At 43.5% G+C, this 17,720-nt stretch overlaps 1 protein-coding gene across 3 annotated transcripts in view; it reads left to right on the top strand.

Annotated features, from left to right (window-relative positions):
• The window catches only part of znf638 (zinc finger protein 638), a 279,892-nt gene that overhangs the window by 189,175 nt on the left and 72,997 nt on the right, over positions 1-17,720 (top strand). For all 3 annotated transcript variants that reach the window (XM_078224710.1, XM_078224700.1, XM_078224717.1), the window contains exon 16: positions 3,531-3,659. In XM_078224710.1, coding sequence (XP_078080836.1) covers positions 3,531-3,659 — 129 coding nt within the window. The remainder of the gene's footprint in view (positions 1-3,530; positions 3,660-17,720) is intronic.

Genomic DNA, 17,720 nt, shown 5'->3' with positions numbered 1-17,720 from the left:
CCTAGGATTTTTTGGGAGGCAAGGGATGAGATTGCAGAGCCTTTGGCTTTGATCTTTGGGTCCTCACTGTCCACGGGGATGGTGCCCAGAGGACTGGAGAGTGGCGAATGTTGTTCCTCTGTTTAAGAAAGGAAATAGAAACTACCCTGGTAATTATAGGCTGGTTAGTCTTAGTTCGGTGGTTGGTAAGTTGATGGAAAAGGTCCTTAGGGATGGGATTTACGACCATTTAGAAAGATGCGGATTAATCCGGGATAGTCAGCACGGATTCGTGAAGGGCAAGTCGTGCCTCACAAATTTGATAGAATTTTTTGAGGAGGTAACTAAGTGTGTTGATGAAGGTAGGGCAGTTGATGTCATATACATGGATTTTAGTAAGGCGTTTGATAAGGTCCCCCGTGGTTGGCTTATGATGAAAGTGAGGAGGTGTGGGATAGAGGGAAAGTTGGCCGATTGGACAGGTAACTGGCTATCTGATCGAAGATGGAGGGTGGTGGCGGATGGAAAATTTTCAGACTGGAGGCAGGTTGGCTAGCGGAGTGCCATAGGGATCAGTGCTTGGTCCTCTGCTCTTTGTGATTTTTATTAATGACTTAGAGGAGGGGGCTGAAGGGTGGATCAGTAAATTTGCTGATGACACCAAGATTGGTGGAGTAGTGGATGAGGTGGAGGGCTGTTGTAGGCTGCAAAGAGACATAGATAGGATGCAAAGCTGGGCTGAAAAATGGCAAATGGAGTTTAACCCTGATAAATGTGAGGTGATTCATTTTGGTAGGACTAATTTAAATGTGGATTACAGGGTCAAAGGTAGGGTTCTGAAGACTGTGGAGGAACAGAGAGATCTTGGGGTCCATATCCACAGATCTCTGAAGGTTGCCACTCAAGTGGATAGAGCTGTGAAGAAGGCCTATAGTGTGTTAGCTTTTATTAACAGGGGGTTGGAGTTTAAGAGCCGTGGGGTTATGCTACAACTGTACAGGACCTTGGTGAGACCACATTTGGAATATTGTGTGCAGTTCTGGTCACCTCACTATAAGAAGGATGTGGAAGTACTGGAAAGAGTGCAGAGGAGATTTGCCAGGATGCTGCCTTTTATGAGGAAAGGTTGAGGGAGCTAGGTCTGTTCTCTCTGGAGCGGAGGAGGTTGAGGGGAGACTTAATAGAGGTTTATAAAATGATGAAGGGGATAGATAAAGGGGATAGATAGTTCAAAGACTATTTCCTCGGGTGGATGGAGCTATTACAAGGGGGCATAACTATAGGGTTCGTGGTGGGAGATATAGGAAGGATATCAGAGGTAGGTTCTTTACGCAGAGAGTGGTTGGAGTGTGGAATGGACTGCCTGCAGTGATAGTGGAGTCAGACACTTTAGGAACATTTAAGCGGTTATTGGACAGGCACATAGAGCACACCAGGATGATAGGGAGTGGGATAGCTTGACCTTGGTTTCAGATAAAGCTCGGCACAACATCGTGGGCCGAAGGGCCTGTTCTGTGCTGTACTGTTCTATGTTCTATGAGAGCATGGTTAATAAAGCATACAGGATCCTAGTACCAGAACAAGGAGGTTGTGGTAAACTTGTTTAGAGCACTGGTTCAGCCTCAACTGGAGAGTTGTGTCCACTTCTGGGTGTCACGCTTCAGGAAAGGCGTGATGGCATTAAAAACGGTCAGAAAAGATTCACATGAATGCTTCCAGGGATGAGGAACTTCAGCCATGTTAGATTGCAGAAGTTGAAACTGTTCTTCGCGTAGAAGAGAAGGTTGAGAGGAGGAGAGCCATTCAAAATTCATGAGAAATCTTCACAGAGTAGCCTACTGGTGGAAGAATAAAGAACAAGAAGGCAGTTTTAAGGTAATTGGCAAAAGCAGCATTGGAAACTTGAGAAACTTTCATGCAGTGCATAGTTAAGATCTGGAATGCGCTGACTGAGATTACAGTGGAGGCTGTTTCATTTGAGAGGGAATTGGATTATTAAGGAAGTAATTGCAGGGTTCTAGGCAGTAGGGAAAGGCACTGCTCATTCAGAGAGCCGGCACAGACTAGACAGGTCAAATGGCCTCCTTTCATACTGTAACATAGTGATTCTGCTTGGCTGATTTAGTCTCTTGCTCTCTACTTCAGTTAACTACAGACAATACAGGACAGAACTGCAGCTTCTGTGACTCTGGATTCTCCTGGGTTTAAAGGGAAGCTTCTAACCTGAACTTAAAGTCAGGCCTCATCCACCCTTTCAGCAAAACCATGACCCTTCCTCAGATCTCTAACAGTTAAATCACCCAGGCTTACTATCAGGCAGAATTCAACACAGGTCAGATGACCCCTTTCATAAAAATATAGTAATATTATAAACAAAAAGATACAATCTTATAAACTTCTATTTTAATATCTGACACATCGCCAGGACCTGGTTGCTGGAGTTGCAGCTCTTATCTGTTTTTGCTGGGCAGTTGCATAATTTATTACCAGTTGACTGAGCTGCGCTTCTGTGAAAACAGACTGGCCTGTTTCCGACCTGTGATAAGTTTAAGTAAATGTAATGTGTCTCTTTGGGGCAGAGCATGTGTCATATCAGACATTGGAAAACTTCACCCGTGTGGATATCTGAATAACAGTTTGGGGTCACTTAAGTTTGACAGCGAGTTGGCTGTATCAGACATTCTACCAAGTTTTAAACGAAAGCAGTCAGATCTGGTTCCTTGTAAACTAAGGCCCAACCAAGTAGCCAGATTAAGTAGGAGGTTATTCATCCTTTTATATTGTGATAATTAGGTACCACAGAAAGTGAAATGTTCTAGCTTTACTAGTAGCCATTGGTAGCAACAGTGCTGCCATGCCTGTTTCATGACCCACCAATTATAAGTGTGATTTGATTTATTATTGTCACATGTATTAGTATACAGTGAAAAGTATGGTTTCCTGTGTGCTATACAGACAGAGCATACCATTCATAGAGAAGGAAAGGAGAGAGTGTAGAATGTAGTGTGACAGTCATAGCTAGGGTGTAGAGAAAGATCAATTTAATGCGAGGTACATCCATTCAAAAGTCTGATGGCAGCAGGGAAGAAGCTGTTCTTGAGTCGGTAGGTATGTGTCCTCAGACCTTTGTATCTTACCCGACGGAAGAAGGTGGAAGAGAGTATTTCCGGAGTGCGTGGAGTCCTTGATTATGCTGACTGTTTTTCCGAGGCAGTGGGAAGTGTAGACAGTGTCAGTGGGTGGGAGGCTGGTTTGAGCCTAATTTGTGGTGTAGTGACTGATCAGTTGCTAAGATTGTCCGACATATACCTAGTCTATGGATGGGAAAATCAGTCAGAGTCTCCTGCTCCTAATCCCTGACTAGTGGTCAGCACTGAGAAGTGTGATGGTTGGATCCAGCTTTCGTGCCTTCATTTCGGGCTGACATTATCGTTGTGCTGCACTTCATTGTAAATTTAGATGTTAAGCTTGGGATGAGACCTGAATTGTTTATAGTCAGTGGGTTATCAGTTGGCTTGGTTTAACCCTGTCTTGTACTGTGATTACTGCAGGTCATTCTACAGCTGGAGAGTGGGAATGCTGCTACGTCTATGTGCAACTTTTTCAGAGAGATTCCTCATGACTTCCATGGAAAAACTCTGGAATTCTCTTTGTCTCCGAAGGCAAAAGCACAGTCGGGGGTAAGTAATCAGTGGCTTTGCTACATCAGGTTAACAGAGGAATAAACAATGATTTTTGATTATATTTTGTCCATGGTGATAGGTAAAAGAACTTGATAAAATACAAAGGATTAATGGATTGGAGGGGAATCTACGATAGAATAATCACATGTGGATTCTAAATGGTGCAAGGTTGATGGGCTGAATGACCTTTTTCTCACTCCAGACTTAACTCCTGAGTGTATTTGTATATGTGCAAGGAGTTCCTGTTCCAGGCAGATGTGATGAAGAGCCACTTCAAATCTCAGTCGTTTTATGTATGCGTTGATCCAGTGTACTTGGTGACTAGTTATGTAAAAGTGCATCTTATGAAAACTGTATCCAAGCTAAAGACATCCAATGGCAGATCCCTTATGTAGTGATTTCTCATTAAACCTGTTGAACTGACTTTTTAAAAAAGGTGCTTATTAGGCCAGCACCTGATGTTGCATCTATTTTGGAACACAGTAAATTGGATTTTACTGCTGACATGAGGAATCAGTTGAATAGCCCAGTAGGGCGAAGGCCTCGAAGGAAGAATTTTTCTTTAATTCTTGAGGAAATGTCAAGTCCTTAAGATTGAAGAGATTATTCCTCCTCCTCTGCAAAAATAGTTTCGGCAAGTTTATATACTAGACTCTTCCTTATTAGCCTGTGAAGACTGACCACTTGATCTTGCCGTACGGAGCTTTCCATTTCTATACCATTGCAGATACATCCTGTAAGACGTCTCTGACGCATTTAACCTTTTATCTTCTTTACAGCGTGACTTGACCAGCGACAGTCCAGCTGGGTTTCGCTTTGATGCTCCTCCAGCTCCACAACTCCAGTTGAACGACCCTCAAAGAAATCCTCCTCAGGGTCCCAGTTCAAAGCCGAATGTAGCACCTAGCTCAGGGACTGGAGCACAGTCAGTCAGTAAGGAGCCAAATCCCTGGTGGGGACGCTCTAAACAATCAATACAATTCATGCCACTTTCCCATGCTAAGCCAATCCCTCAGACTGTGTCAACGGTTTCAGAGAAGTCCACGTTTGAGACTATATTGTCCGGCACAAGGGCAAAATGGTCATCTGACCTACTTCACTGGGCCGGTGGACCCCTAAAGGGTTCCCTTGATGACAGAAATTGCTGGAAGCCTAAGACCTATCGTGAGACACCACTTGAATGCCATATTCTCCTACCCTTAGCGTTCCGTCTTCCACTGACTCTGGAACACCAAAACCGTCTCCGATTTCATGTTGGAGTTCCTGATATCCCAGCAGTTGCTGCTCCTGAGATTGATCAGCCGATATTTAAGCTGCTTGTCTCAAAAGGTGTTGTCTCCACTAAGCAGGAGCTTGACAAATCGCTGGGGGTGATAGAGGCAACTCGTTCCATCCAGTCAAGGGTGACTGAAACTGTGAGCCCTCTCATTTTAGCTGCCCAGAAGTTTGAGCTGGATAAACTGAAGGGTGGGCTTGAATCCCTCTCTCGTGATCAGCTGAAGGCGAAGTTACTCTCCATGATCACTGCATGTCGCCTGGCAGTAGTTTTAGCTGGGCAGACTCACGCTTTCCTTTCCGAATTGAGGTCTGATAGGCTGTTACGGGCAACTGGCATGGAAAAAATTGCTCCCAGTCCTTTGGATTTTCCCAACCTATCTACCGCAGATTTGTTAGGTCCTCATTTTCTGGATAATCTGACATGCCGCATGCTGGCAGCGAAGCAAAAGCAACATGAACCAGCGGCTGCAAAGGAGTTAAGTTCGTTCATGGCAATGCCGCAGAAAAGAAAAGTTCCACCGAAAGGCGTATGGCCCCGATTTGCAGCCCGTGGTAAGCCCTCTCCTTCACCTCAAGCTAAAGGTATTGAAGAGTTAGCTTATGTATTTCCTGACTTAGGCACTCTGTGTTGCTTTAGACTCTTCCCTGTCCCTACCTAAAAGAAACACCACCGGACAGATGGCAACTCTCAGTTCATAAGGCAAAAGAACTGAAAGTTAATGGAAAAAGGAGTTGTCCTTGGTACCATGATCACTGACTGCTACTTGGGGATTTCTGGCTTGATGTTTTCATCTTCAGAGATTCAACCAACAAGTACAGAACCCCAAGATGAGTGTTTGTCAGGTTCCTTGGGACACCACTGCTATTCGGTGTAGACTTTTTAGTTTCTGGCTATGGAGTGACATTCTAACTTTTATGAGTAAATACCTGTCAGTGATGACACCTTGGAGAGTTGACTTGTGTCCTCTTCACCGTAAAGTGAAATGAACTTGATCTCACAAGCATCAACTTCTCAACCAAAATGGCTGTAGCAACAGTAAGGATGTAGATTCTGATCTTGCACGTGTTTAGATTTATTTTGGGATTTTAGGCACCAGAGCGAGCTTCATATCTAGCCTTCTCCCATCAGTGATTCATCAGCAAGGCACCAAAAAAATCAGCCTAAATTCCGTTTCTCTGAAGCTATCCTTATTCCAAAGCTGTCAAAGGAGAAGGGCACATTCCCAATTTATAGGGCCGCATACTGGAAGTGGAATTCCAATAAACAGAGTTCAGTTATAGTTGTGCAACCAATTCCTTGAAACCTACTTTTTTGACCATTTCGTCACCTGTCATAATATCTCTCTTTTGGCCCATTTTTGTTTGATTTCACTCCTGTGAAGCGCAGGGTCATTTTCCTAGCAGTAGTGGTGCTAGATTAATACAAGTCCAAAAGATTACTGGTACCAATTTATTAACTAAGTATGCAACGTTACTAAATGTCCAATACTTTTAGTCCATATAATAGCTGACAAATGGCGGATGGAGTTTAATTTAGCCAAATGCGACGTGATGCATTTTGGGAGATTGAACCAGGGCAGGACTTACTCAGTTAATGGTAGGTCATTGGGAAGAGTTACAGAACAAAGGGACCTAGGAATACAGGTTCATAGCTCCTTGAAAGTGGAGTCACAGGTGGATGGGGTGGTGAAGAAGGCATTCGGCATGCTTGATTTCATTGGTTAGAACATTGAAAGGAGTTGGGCCGTCTTGTTGAAGTTGTACAATACATTGGTAAGGCCACACTTGGAATACTGTGTACAGTTCTGGTCACCCTATTATAGAAAGGATATTATTAAACTAGAAAGAGTGCAGGAAAGATTTACTAGGATGCTACCGGGATTTGTTGGTTTGAGTTATAAGGAGAGACTGAAGAGACTGGGACTTTTTCCCTGGAGTGTTGGAGGCTTAGGGGTGATCTTATAGAGGTCTGTAAGATAATGAGGGGTACAGATCAGGTAGATAGTCAACATCTTTTCCCAAAGGTAGGGGAGCCTAAAACTGGAGGGCATAGGTTTAAGGTGAGAGGGGAGAGATAGATACAAAAGTGTCCAGAAGGGCATTTTTTTCACACACAGGGTGGTGAGTGTCTGGAACAAGCTGCCAGAGGCAGTAGCAGATGTGGGTACAATTTTGTCTTTTAAAAAGCATTTAGACAATTACATGGGTAAGATTGGTATAGAGGGATATGGGCCAAATGCGAGCAATTGGGACTAGCTTAATGATTGAAAACTGGGCAGCATGGACAAGTGGGGCCGAAAGGCCTGCTTCTATGCTGTAAACTACTATGACTCTATAATAGGTTTGTTCTCATGTGAGAGATAAAATTAGCTCAATCATATAATTAAACAGCTTTAAGGGAGGCTATTTGACCCATTGTATGTTTGTTGACTCTTTGGTAGAGCTATCCAATTTAACTTCCTTGCTCTTTTCTCGAAGTTCTTATTTTTTTCAAGTACGTTCCAAGAACTGGCAGATCGTTTCAAACAGCAAGTCCCTTTGACTGTACTCAAGCAGCCCAAGATGACAAAACTCAGAGCATAATGCCCAATGTTAAAAGTGTGGAAGATACTATTGAATCTGCTTCCACCACTCTTTCAGGCAATGCATTCTAGCTCATAACTACTCACCAGGTTTGAACAAAAATATATTTTCATGACGCCTCTGGTTACCAATCGTCTTAAACTATTGACTTCACTGACCTTTTTATGAGTGGGAGCAATTGAGAGGAGATGTAGCATTTGCCAACCCTGCATTCCCATCTCTAAAAGTTTATTTACAGTTTTTGTTAGTGCTTCCACAATCTCATTCCCAAACCCCTCTTTACTGTTTTGGGTTCATGTCATTCAAGTATGGGGAAGTCTATTTTGAATCCTTTTTTTTTCTTGATAGTTCATTTTAAACATTGAAATAAAACTTCAGGAAGAGCACATTTCACCCATAATGTCTGTGCTAGCTCTTTGCTAGAGCAATCCAACATTGTTGTGTTGTAATTTTTTATAACTTAATCCACTAACACTTGTAAAGAATTCTCTGACATGTGGCACTGGTGGTAATCCTGAGGTAACTACCTTTGAGGTCCTACTTTTCAACTTGCTTCCTAGCTCCCTATGTTCTTTTAGGACGTCATCCATTTCTTTACCCAAGATGAAAGCAAAATACTGTGGATGCTGGAATCTGAAACAAACACAGAAAATGCTGGAAAATCTCAGCATGTCTGACAGGATCTGTAGAGAGCGAATATGTTGGCTCTAATCTCTCTCCACAGACACTGTCAGACCTGAGATTTTCCAACATTTTCTGGTTTGGTTCCTTTTTTTTAAACCTATGTCATTTGTACCAATGTGTACCATGACAACTGGCTGTTCACCTTCCCCCTTCAGGATGTCCTGCAACTGCTCTTGAGACATCCTTGAGCCCAGAACCAGGGAGACTATATACCATCCTGGAGTCTCTTTTGAAGCCAGAGAAATGTCTATCTATTCCCCTCATGATTGAATCCTCCATGACTATTGCATTTTTACACCTTTTGCTCCTCCCCTATGCAGCAGAGCCAACCATGGTGCTACAAATTTGGCTGCTGTTGTTATCCCCTGAGAGGCCGTTCCCTTCAACGGAGAATGGCTTCTTGGGGGATCCAAATCGATATATCCGTTTTGCAAGGGAATACCCACAGGAGATTCCTGCACTGCCTGCCTCGCTCTCTTGCTCTGGTGGTCACCCACTCCCTTCCTGCCTATGATCTGAGCCTGTGGTGTGACCACCTCTCTATACGTGTTATCCACTATACTCTCTGCCTCATGGATGCTCACTGTGTCGTCAGACGCAGCCCCAGTTCTGAAGCTGGAGTTGCAGCTGGAGACATTTCCTGTGCACATACTGGTCCCGAGAACTGAAAATGTTCCTGGTCTCTCACATGGAGCAGGAAGAGCAGACCATGGCTTGGAGCTCTCTTGCCACATCTTAATCATTTTAATATCAACTAGGGCACTTCTCCATTCTTTGCTATTACAGAATATATTTCTTGCAAACAATGAATCACAGAATGATATCTTAATAATTATTACAAATAGTAGTAAGTACCTACCAAACTGTACTCACCCAAACAGCTATCTCGATTTCCTTAGGAAATGTAAACATTGCTCTTTCTTACTCTTTTAACCCTGGTTCTGCCCTTAGATTCATTTTTCCTTTACTTTTTTGTCATAGAATCCCGACAGTGCAGAAGGAGGCCATTTGGCCCATCAAACCTGCACCGACGATAATCCCACCCAGGTCCTATCCCCGTAACCCCACATATTTAGCCTGTTAATCCCCCTGACGGGGCAAATTTAGCATGGCCAATCAACCAAACCTGCACATCTTTGGAGTGTTGGAGGAAACCTGAGCACTCTGAGGAAACCCACACAGACATGGACAGAATGTGCAAACTCTACACATAGTTACCAGATGTCGGAATTGAACTCGGGTCCCTGGCGCTGTGAGGCAGCAGTGCTTGCTACTGTGCCTCCCAGCTTTGTTCCCTGACTGTTATTTTATTTAGATATTTAACTTTCAGCTATTTAAAGATGGTCCCTAACATCAGTTACTCACGAACCAATCAGCTTACCTCTTTCTTGTGACACCACCCGTGGATTTTTCAGACTGAATGCCACTGATGGGCGACTGTACCTCGCAGGTCCCCGAGCCTCGCACTCCCTTTATCCCCCACTCCCAGAAGAGTGTCCCTCGCAGGTCCCTGAGCCTCGCACTCCCTTTATCCCCCACTCCCAGAAGAGTGTCCCTCGCAGGTCCCTGAGCCTCGCACTCCCTTTATCCCCCACTCCCAGAAGAGTGTCCCTCGCAGGTCCCTGAGCCTCGCACTCCCTTTATCCCCCACTCCCAGAAGAGTGTTCCTCACAAGTCCCTGATTTTGATTTGATTTATTGTCACCTGTATTAATATACAGTGAAAAGTATTGTTTCTTGAGCGCTATACAGACAAAGCATACCGTTCATAGAGAAGGAAACGAGAGAGTGCAGAATGTAGTATTGCAGTGAGCCTTGTGTTCCCTTTATCCCCTGCTCCCAGAAGAGTGTCCCTCGCAGGTCTCTGAGCCTCGCACTCCCTTTATCCCCTGCTCCCAAAAGAGTGTCCCTCGCAGGTCCCTGAGCCTCGTGTTCCCTTTATTCTCCGCTTCCAGATGCATGTCTCTTGCAGGTTCAGTGCTCTCTACTCGCCGAGGGCCCCGAGCCTCGCGCTGCCTTTATCCCCCGGTCCCAGAAGAGTGTCCCTCTCCGCACCCGAAGGTAGTATAATATATTATAATACAGTGGTTAGCACTGCTGCCTCTCAGTGCCAGGGACCTGGGTTCGATTAATTTGCACATTCTCCCCGTGTCTGCGTGGGTTTCCTCCAGGAGCTCTGGTTTCCTCCCACAGTCCAAATATGTGCGGGTTAGGTGCATTGGCCATGCTAAATTGCCCCTTAGTGTCCCAGGATGTGTAGGTTAGAGGGATTAGCGGGGTAAATAGTTGGGGTTAAGGGGATAGGGCCTGGGTGAGATTGTTATCGGTGCAGGCTCGATGGACCAACTGGCCTCCTCCTGCACTGGAGGGATTCATGATATTGATCTTGGGCTTGAATGTACCCAATGACTGAGCATTCACAGTCCTCTAGGGTAGACCTTTCCAAAGATTGAAGAAATTTATCATTTCTGCCTTCAGAGATGGATCCCTTTTTCTGGACCTCAGGTCCCTTTTCCTCTTAATATAAGATTCCTGGTCAGGGATAACAACTTCTCACCATCTACTTGGTCAAGCTCTCTGAAGAATTTTACACATTTCAATGAGATGACCTCTTATAAATTCCAGTGGACAAAGCTTCATTCCATTCAATCTCATCAATCTACATCCCTCTCACCCCAGGAATTAATCTAGGGAACCTGTTGTTTTGGTACATGCAAGATATTTTTGTTTCCCTGATTACACAGAGCTGTTGAAGTGTGGGGAATGTCACTCAGCTGTTGCTACAGACCTTTTGTGGATTTTGAGAGAATTTTGAGATCTGTTCATTTTCAATAGGTGTTGACGTATTCTCATAAATGAAAACTGGTTTTCAATGATAAAGGCCAGGTAGTACAGTGAATTAGTCACTGATATTCAAGCCCAGCCAAGACGGAAAGGATTAGAATTTCCTTGGTCTTCAGGCTGTAAGTATCCTATTTGAAGTTGCATTGGGCAGTGTCAGTCCAGCTCCTGGTAGGCATGGGAACACAGCACAAAACTTGACTCTTAATTGGGTCTGATGCCACTAACCTGCCGGTGGCTGGCAAAGGAAGTGGAAGAATGCTAAGTGTACAGTAGAGGCTGTTCATTTGGAGAAGCCATTCAGAGACATTGTTGTAGCAATGTATCTGGAGCTTTTACTTTGTACCTGACCTGGGAGTGTATGATGGGGCAGTGTAGACAGAGCTTTACTCTGTATCTATACTTGCCCTGGGAGCGTTTGATGGGACAGGGTAGAGGGAGCTTTACCCTGATTCTAAACCCATGCTGTACCTACCCTGGGAGTATTCGATGAGACAGTGTAGAGGGAGCTTTACTCTGTATCTGACCCCGTGCTGTACCTGCCCTGGGAGCATTTGATGGGGCAGGGTAAAGGGAGCTTTACCCTGTAACTAACCCGTGCTGTACCTGTCCTGGGAGCATTTGATGGGGACAGTGTAAAGGAAGTTTTACTCTGTATCTAACCCAGTACTATAGCTGCCCTGGACATGTTTGATGGACAGTAGAGGGAGTTTTACTCTTATCTAACCCTGTTACTGCCAATGCCCTGGATGTGTTTGCATGGATAGGGTAGAGGGAGCTCTGCTCTGGATGTAACTTGTACTTGTCCTGGGAGTATTTGCTGCATCATGATAGCACTGGGTGTCTGAAATGGGAATGTTTGGTTGCCCAGTGCCTGTGCAATGCAGGGTTTGCAGAATCCAAGGGGAGAGCCACTCAAGCCCTTTGTGTTTCATTTTGTCTGGAGGTGTTTCAGCACATCTGAATGTGATGCTGATGGTTTTCAATCAGTGTCACTATTGTCACAGATACTAAGGAAAACCGTTTTAGTCATGGTGCATTTAGGTTAAGTCACTATGAATCTCTACATAGAGACGGCTACAATATTGAAAAACAGCTATACTGGGAAAAGGCCATGTGGCATTAGCTGATGTGAAAATAGTGATTCAGGTGCCATATTTGGTGCATTTTCTCTGCTGCAATTAACCCGTGTTTAGTACACTGAAGAATTCAAGGGTTTTTCTCGGCAAAGGACTGGAAACCAACTGCTAACCTCTCTCAATCTCTCTGCCCTCAAGCTAGTGGTTCTGAGGACCGGATGGATCAGTGTGTTGAAGCTACTTCCATTTTCAGGAATTATGCTTTGACCCTGAATGAGGTGACGGAAGTCTCCTCCCTACTGGTTGAAAAGGTTCAAAGTGAAAGGAATTTTGGGATTCTCCTTCCAGGTTCCAGTGAGTACAAGTCTTTGATCCTCATTGTCCAGAATTGGGCAGACTCTAACCAAGAGGCTGCAGCGGAATAGCTGGCATGAGAAATGGATGTGTCATACTTGCACACCAGAAAGTGCTCACCTGAGTTGGGGCAGAAGTAAGGGAGCTTGCTCTGCACCTAACTGACTGATAACTGACCTGGAAATATTTGATGTTGACACTGAGTGCAGACAAGAACAGGGACACTTGATACCAGTGTGACCAGCACTGGTCAGACATTGCCTGCCATAGTGTAAACATCTTACAACATTGTATTTGAGAAATATGGGGATATCTCACCATGGTACACCTCTTCTCCTGGAATACAGTGTTGAGCTCAGTTCCTTCCCCTAGTCATTTCTGTGTTTTCCTTTCTTCAGGGAAAAAGGCTCGTAGATGAGGCCCTTACAGCAGTGGTGAAGATGAGAAATTCGCAAAACCCATGCACGTTCTGTGATGAACCAGGGCTCTGCAAAAAGAACACTCAAGTTTTATTTAAACTAATCATTACCCTGTCTAATAAACAGGAAGCCTGGACAGTTAGTACAGGAGAATACTGTACTCAACACACTAAAGATGGATGTAATGTTGCTTTTGAGCCTTAGTAATTAATTGATAGGCTGACTACAGTCCCCTTTTAATTCGTAATTGTCTTGTGTCAGTTAGCAATGTGTTTTGGGTTATCCTGCTTATTTACAGAATTTGCATTAATGTATTCTTTAGTTCCAAATGGTTCTAAAATAAATGACCACCTTAGACAATAGTTACTCCAGTTTGTCTTGCTTTCACTGCTATTTGGTCTGTTTATCTTGGCGTTTTCTAGGCATTAGGGTATCATTAGAATGAATGAAGAAAGTTTTGCCTTTTATCTGCTGTTGGTTTGTTGAGGACCCCTTTTGGTTAAAAATGACTATTTTCATTTCTTGAGTTATGGACAACACTAGCAAGGGCAAACTTATGTCCAACGTCTAGTGGCCCCGAGAGTTAGTACTGGCCCTCCTATAAGGCAAAAGAAACTGCAGGCTGGGAGGATGGTGATTCCTGTTTCTGATGGTGAACATGTTGGTGAAAGCGGTCTGGCAGCTTTCATGGTCCTTTTTATTCGAGCACCAGCTTAGAAATTCAGATTTATTGAGTTCAGTTTCACAATTTGCAATAGGAGAATTTTAACTTTGGTTTGCTGGTTTAGTAGCATAATCATCATCACTTTCCTTGCCTTGTTACAACAAGCAACCTCAACTGAGTTGCCGGTAATTTCAATCGGATACTGAACCATTTGGGTCGCAGGAATGGATCAGTATTAATTGTAACAAACATGAAATGTGCATTAAAGAAAATGTCACAATAAAAGCACCCTTCCAGCGATGCTTCACAATATAATTGCAATATAATTAATTATTGATTGACATATGAACATACAAGTTAGGAGCAGGAGTAAGCCATACGGCCCATCAAACCTGCTCCACCATTCAGAGACTGGCTGATCTAATCTAATTGTATCCTTATCCCCATGTTCTTACCTTTCACCACCCCCATTCTTGTTAATCGAGAATTTAGCTACTTCTCCCTTAAATATCTTCAAAGACTCTGCTTCTACTGACTTAGGAAGAGTTCCAGAGACACTTAGCCTTCCGAGAGAAATTGTTTTTCCTCATCTCTGTCTTAAATGGGCAACCAGCCCCATCCCACCCCCCCTTATTTTTAAACAGTGACCCTTGGTTCTAGATTCTCTGACGAGAGGACACATCCTTTTCACATCCAATTTGAGTCACTAAATTGAGGCCTTCTCAGATGGTCACAAATGATCCCCTTCTTTTCAAAGAAATGAAGAGCGTTTGTTCTGGGCAATATGCAATCTCAAAACAAAAATCTGATTATCTCATTGCTGTTTGGGGGATCTGTGCACTAATGAACTGACACATTTCCAACAGTACAATAGTAGCTACTACATTGGCTGTAAAAAGTCCTGAGGTTGCGAGGACACTATATAACTGCAAGTCTTTTTTCTTGGATTAAGTTTCACAACCCAAATATGAATAAAAGAGGTAAAAATAAGAAATCTTCAAATCAGAAATCCCTCAAAGGGTAATAAAGTTACTGAATATGTTAGCAAAGAGGGATATTGAAGCATACACTATAAATAGGGAAGGGGCTGTTAGTGTGTGATGAGTTCATATTCAGACTTTTTTTTGTAAATGGGGCAAAAGAGTAGGTTATGGGGTCAAGAGATATTCAAACCAGTTCCTGCTGAGGGGCTGGAGGCGAAAGATCAAAAGGCCTTTTTCTGCTTTTATATACTGCTTTGTCGTGAGTATTGATCATGAAAAGTAGCAGTGACAATGTGAAGAAATGCCATGTTGGATAGCATTTACCAGCTGCTTACTGTTTTTCCTGGTGTTGTATAATTCGTTGAGACACTTGATTCCAACTTTACTTCTGATATCTCCAGTTTCTATATCTCCATGTTAAGACAGTTGGGCATGCTTGTTCCAGGTATTGGGGTTTGTTGGCTTTGCTGTCAAGTGTGGACGAGTGTAGCTATTTAAATTTGTCATACTGCTTTGAATTTAACCTTTCGCCATTTTCAGATCTCCACATTTCTTAGTCCTTGAAGGAACCAACTCGTGTTGAAGGTTTCTTTTATTTTTTTTCTTTGAACAGTGCAGGAGGAGGCCATTTGGCCCATTGAGTCTGCACCGACTCTCCAACAGAGCATCCCACACAGGTCCAGCCCCATACCTTCCCCATAACTACACATTTTTGACATTAAGGGGCAATTTAGTATGGCCAATTCACCCAATCTGCACGTCTTTCAGACTGTGGGAGGAAACCCGAGCACCCGGAGGAAACCCATGCAGACACGGGGAGAACGTGCAAACTCTATATACAATGACTCACGGCTGGAATCGAACCTAGGTCCCTGGCACTGTGAGGCATCAGTGCTCACCACTGTGCCACCATGCTGTCCTGGGCATGGTTCCTTGGGTGTTGCAGTTTTCTGGTAATCTGCCCAAATGGCTGCTTTTCACTAGATATGGGAGATTGTTTGATTATTTGGCAATGGAAGACAACAGACTTGCATAAATGTGCCACAATATAGCCGTTTGTGATTCATTTTTAAGTAGATTCACCTCCCATCTCAAGGCCAGTTTTGGTACTCATACCGTTATCTTGACTGAGATAAACTCTTGTATTTTTTTGTAATCTTTGTTTTTGTTTACAATTGGTTTTCAACTTTAGTAAATGTTTAGTGAAGCTTTCTTTCTGTTTTCCGTAACCACAGTAAATTGTCAATCCAACTACCATTGGGTGGAAATTAAATCTTCCAATACTTAATCAGTTAGTGTCTGTAACAAAACAAATACTGCTTTGCTAACGGTTCGTTGGAAGCCCTGAGTCTTTGCTATGCACTTGGATTTAATGCTGACAGCAACGTGCTGCTTCCTGATGTTCATGCCACTATTGATGCAGTAAAGTTTTACAACAGTTGGGATTCTGAGTTACAAAATGGCAGAATAACATAAAATAATGGTTTCTAAAGTTGTTCAAAGATGCAGCTATATATAGAGTCTCAGCAGCACTGATTTTTAATATATTAACAGCAGCTGGCAAATGATTAGGCATCATCATCAGTTTTTTTTCTAAACGGCATTGCCTACCGAGATGGTACTCGCCCAACACATTACTGAATGACAATGTACGGCATTGCAGGTTTACTTACAACTTCATGTCATTTCACGGGCTTCTTTGATGCAACTTTTGTGTTTGAGCAGTTTTGTATTGTATAATGAAAGTCACACTCTTCTTGATCAAGAAGGATTCATATTAAAGGTAGTTCTGCAGCCATTTGAACCATATTTGGTTCCCACTAGTCTTAAATATTCAGTTAGCTGCGTATATGTTAAAGTGACCTGACTCAAACCATTCCAAGGAGTACATGCGGTTCTTTCAGTCTGTTACACTTTTATGTCCCAAAAGATTGATAAGAGATGGAAGACTAGGCTTGGCTAGTTGGCAGCCATGGATTTACCATGTTGGCTAACTCTGTGACATTTCAGCTCCCCTGGGCACAGATGTAACTTGATGCAGAAATCTACTCTCCTGGTTACATTGCACACTGTGGGCGTGTTGAAGATTCATTTTGTGTCTTGATGGCATTTTATGCAATCCTGAGAAGACCTACCAAAGATAGTGCTATTACGCAGGAGTCTTCCAGAGCTGAAATTGCTAGGCACTGGAGGCTTGAGAAAGTGCTAAACCCTGGAGGGCGAGAGAACCTTGTTATGGTGAACAAGGAGTGACAGGAGTCAGTGCACTGTCCAGTTTCATCTGGACATCTTCCTCTCAGATAGCACTTAAAAAACACACACACACGGAGTATTTCTTTCCTGGTGTCTGATCCAAAAGTTATTTTACAAACCAGGTTTTCAGTGGAAGAAGCACAAGACGATACCACAACATGGACACCAAATGCCTCAGTGGCAAGGATATTCTATCAGCAATGATGCTCACTGTTGAACAAGTCACACATACACTGTCAGAAATCAAAATCACAGAAGCTAGAATTAAATTCAAAAAAATGTGACTGGTTTTGAGGACACCGCAATTGACAAAAGCGAACATATTTTGCTCTTTCCACTTGGGAGAACGCTTTGCCTTCTGAGAGCGAGCAGTTTGGGGCCAATGAACAAATCAATTTGCTGCTGATTGCACGATGGTGATTGGAGACAATCGCCATCATGCCTGCCTGAGAGTCAGGTGGATCCCACAACAGGTCCGCTATACTCTTCAGTCAGCTGCAGTCCTGTGGAAGGTTTGTCTCTCATTCTCCTTTGAGCAGGGGGCAGGAGTGACAAATGGGCTGAAATTGAGTCAGCCTCCCCAGATATTTGCCCCAAACCAGCTTCCAAGTCTGTGTTGTGGGAGCATCCTGATAACGTCTTGCACATCAGATTGATGTAGCCCAGCACAGATCAGATTTTGATGCTTAAAGAAATCTCAGGTTAGTTGTGATGGTTAGTTTCACTCAAGTCTGTCAGACTTTGCTTCTAGAGAGTCCCAGGGTAGCTGTCTTATGCTGTGCTACAAGAAAGCAAAAAGAGTATATGATCCTGGCCAGAGGTTGGCAACCACCTTAAAAGCCACAAGGCTTTCAAATTCCAATAATAGTGAAAAACAAGACACATTTCAACAATGTTTTACAGGTTTGTACCAAAAAGTTA

This window comes from Mustelus asterias, chromosome 1, assembly GCF_964213995.1.
Source record: "Mustelus asterias chromosome 1, sMusAst1.hap1.1, whole genome shotgun sequence".
In the NCBI taxonomy this organism is placed as follows: Eukaryota; Metazoa; Chordata; class Chondrichthyes; order Carcharhiniformes; family Triakidae; genus Mustelus; species Mustelus asterias.
This window is presented reverse-complemented; position numbering and strand designations above follow the sequence as displayed.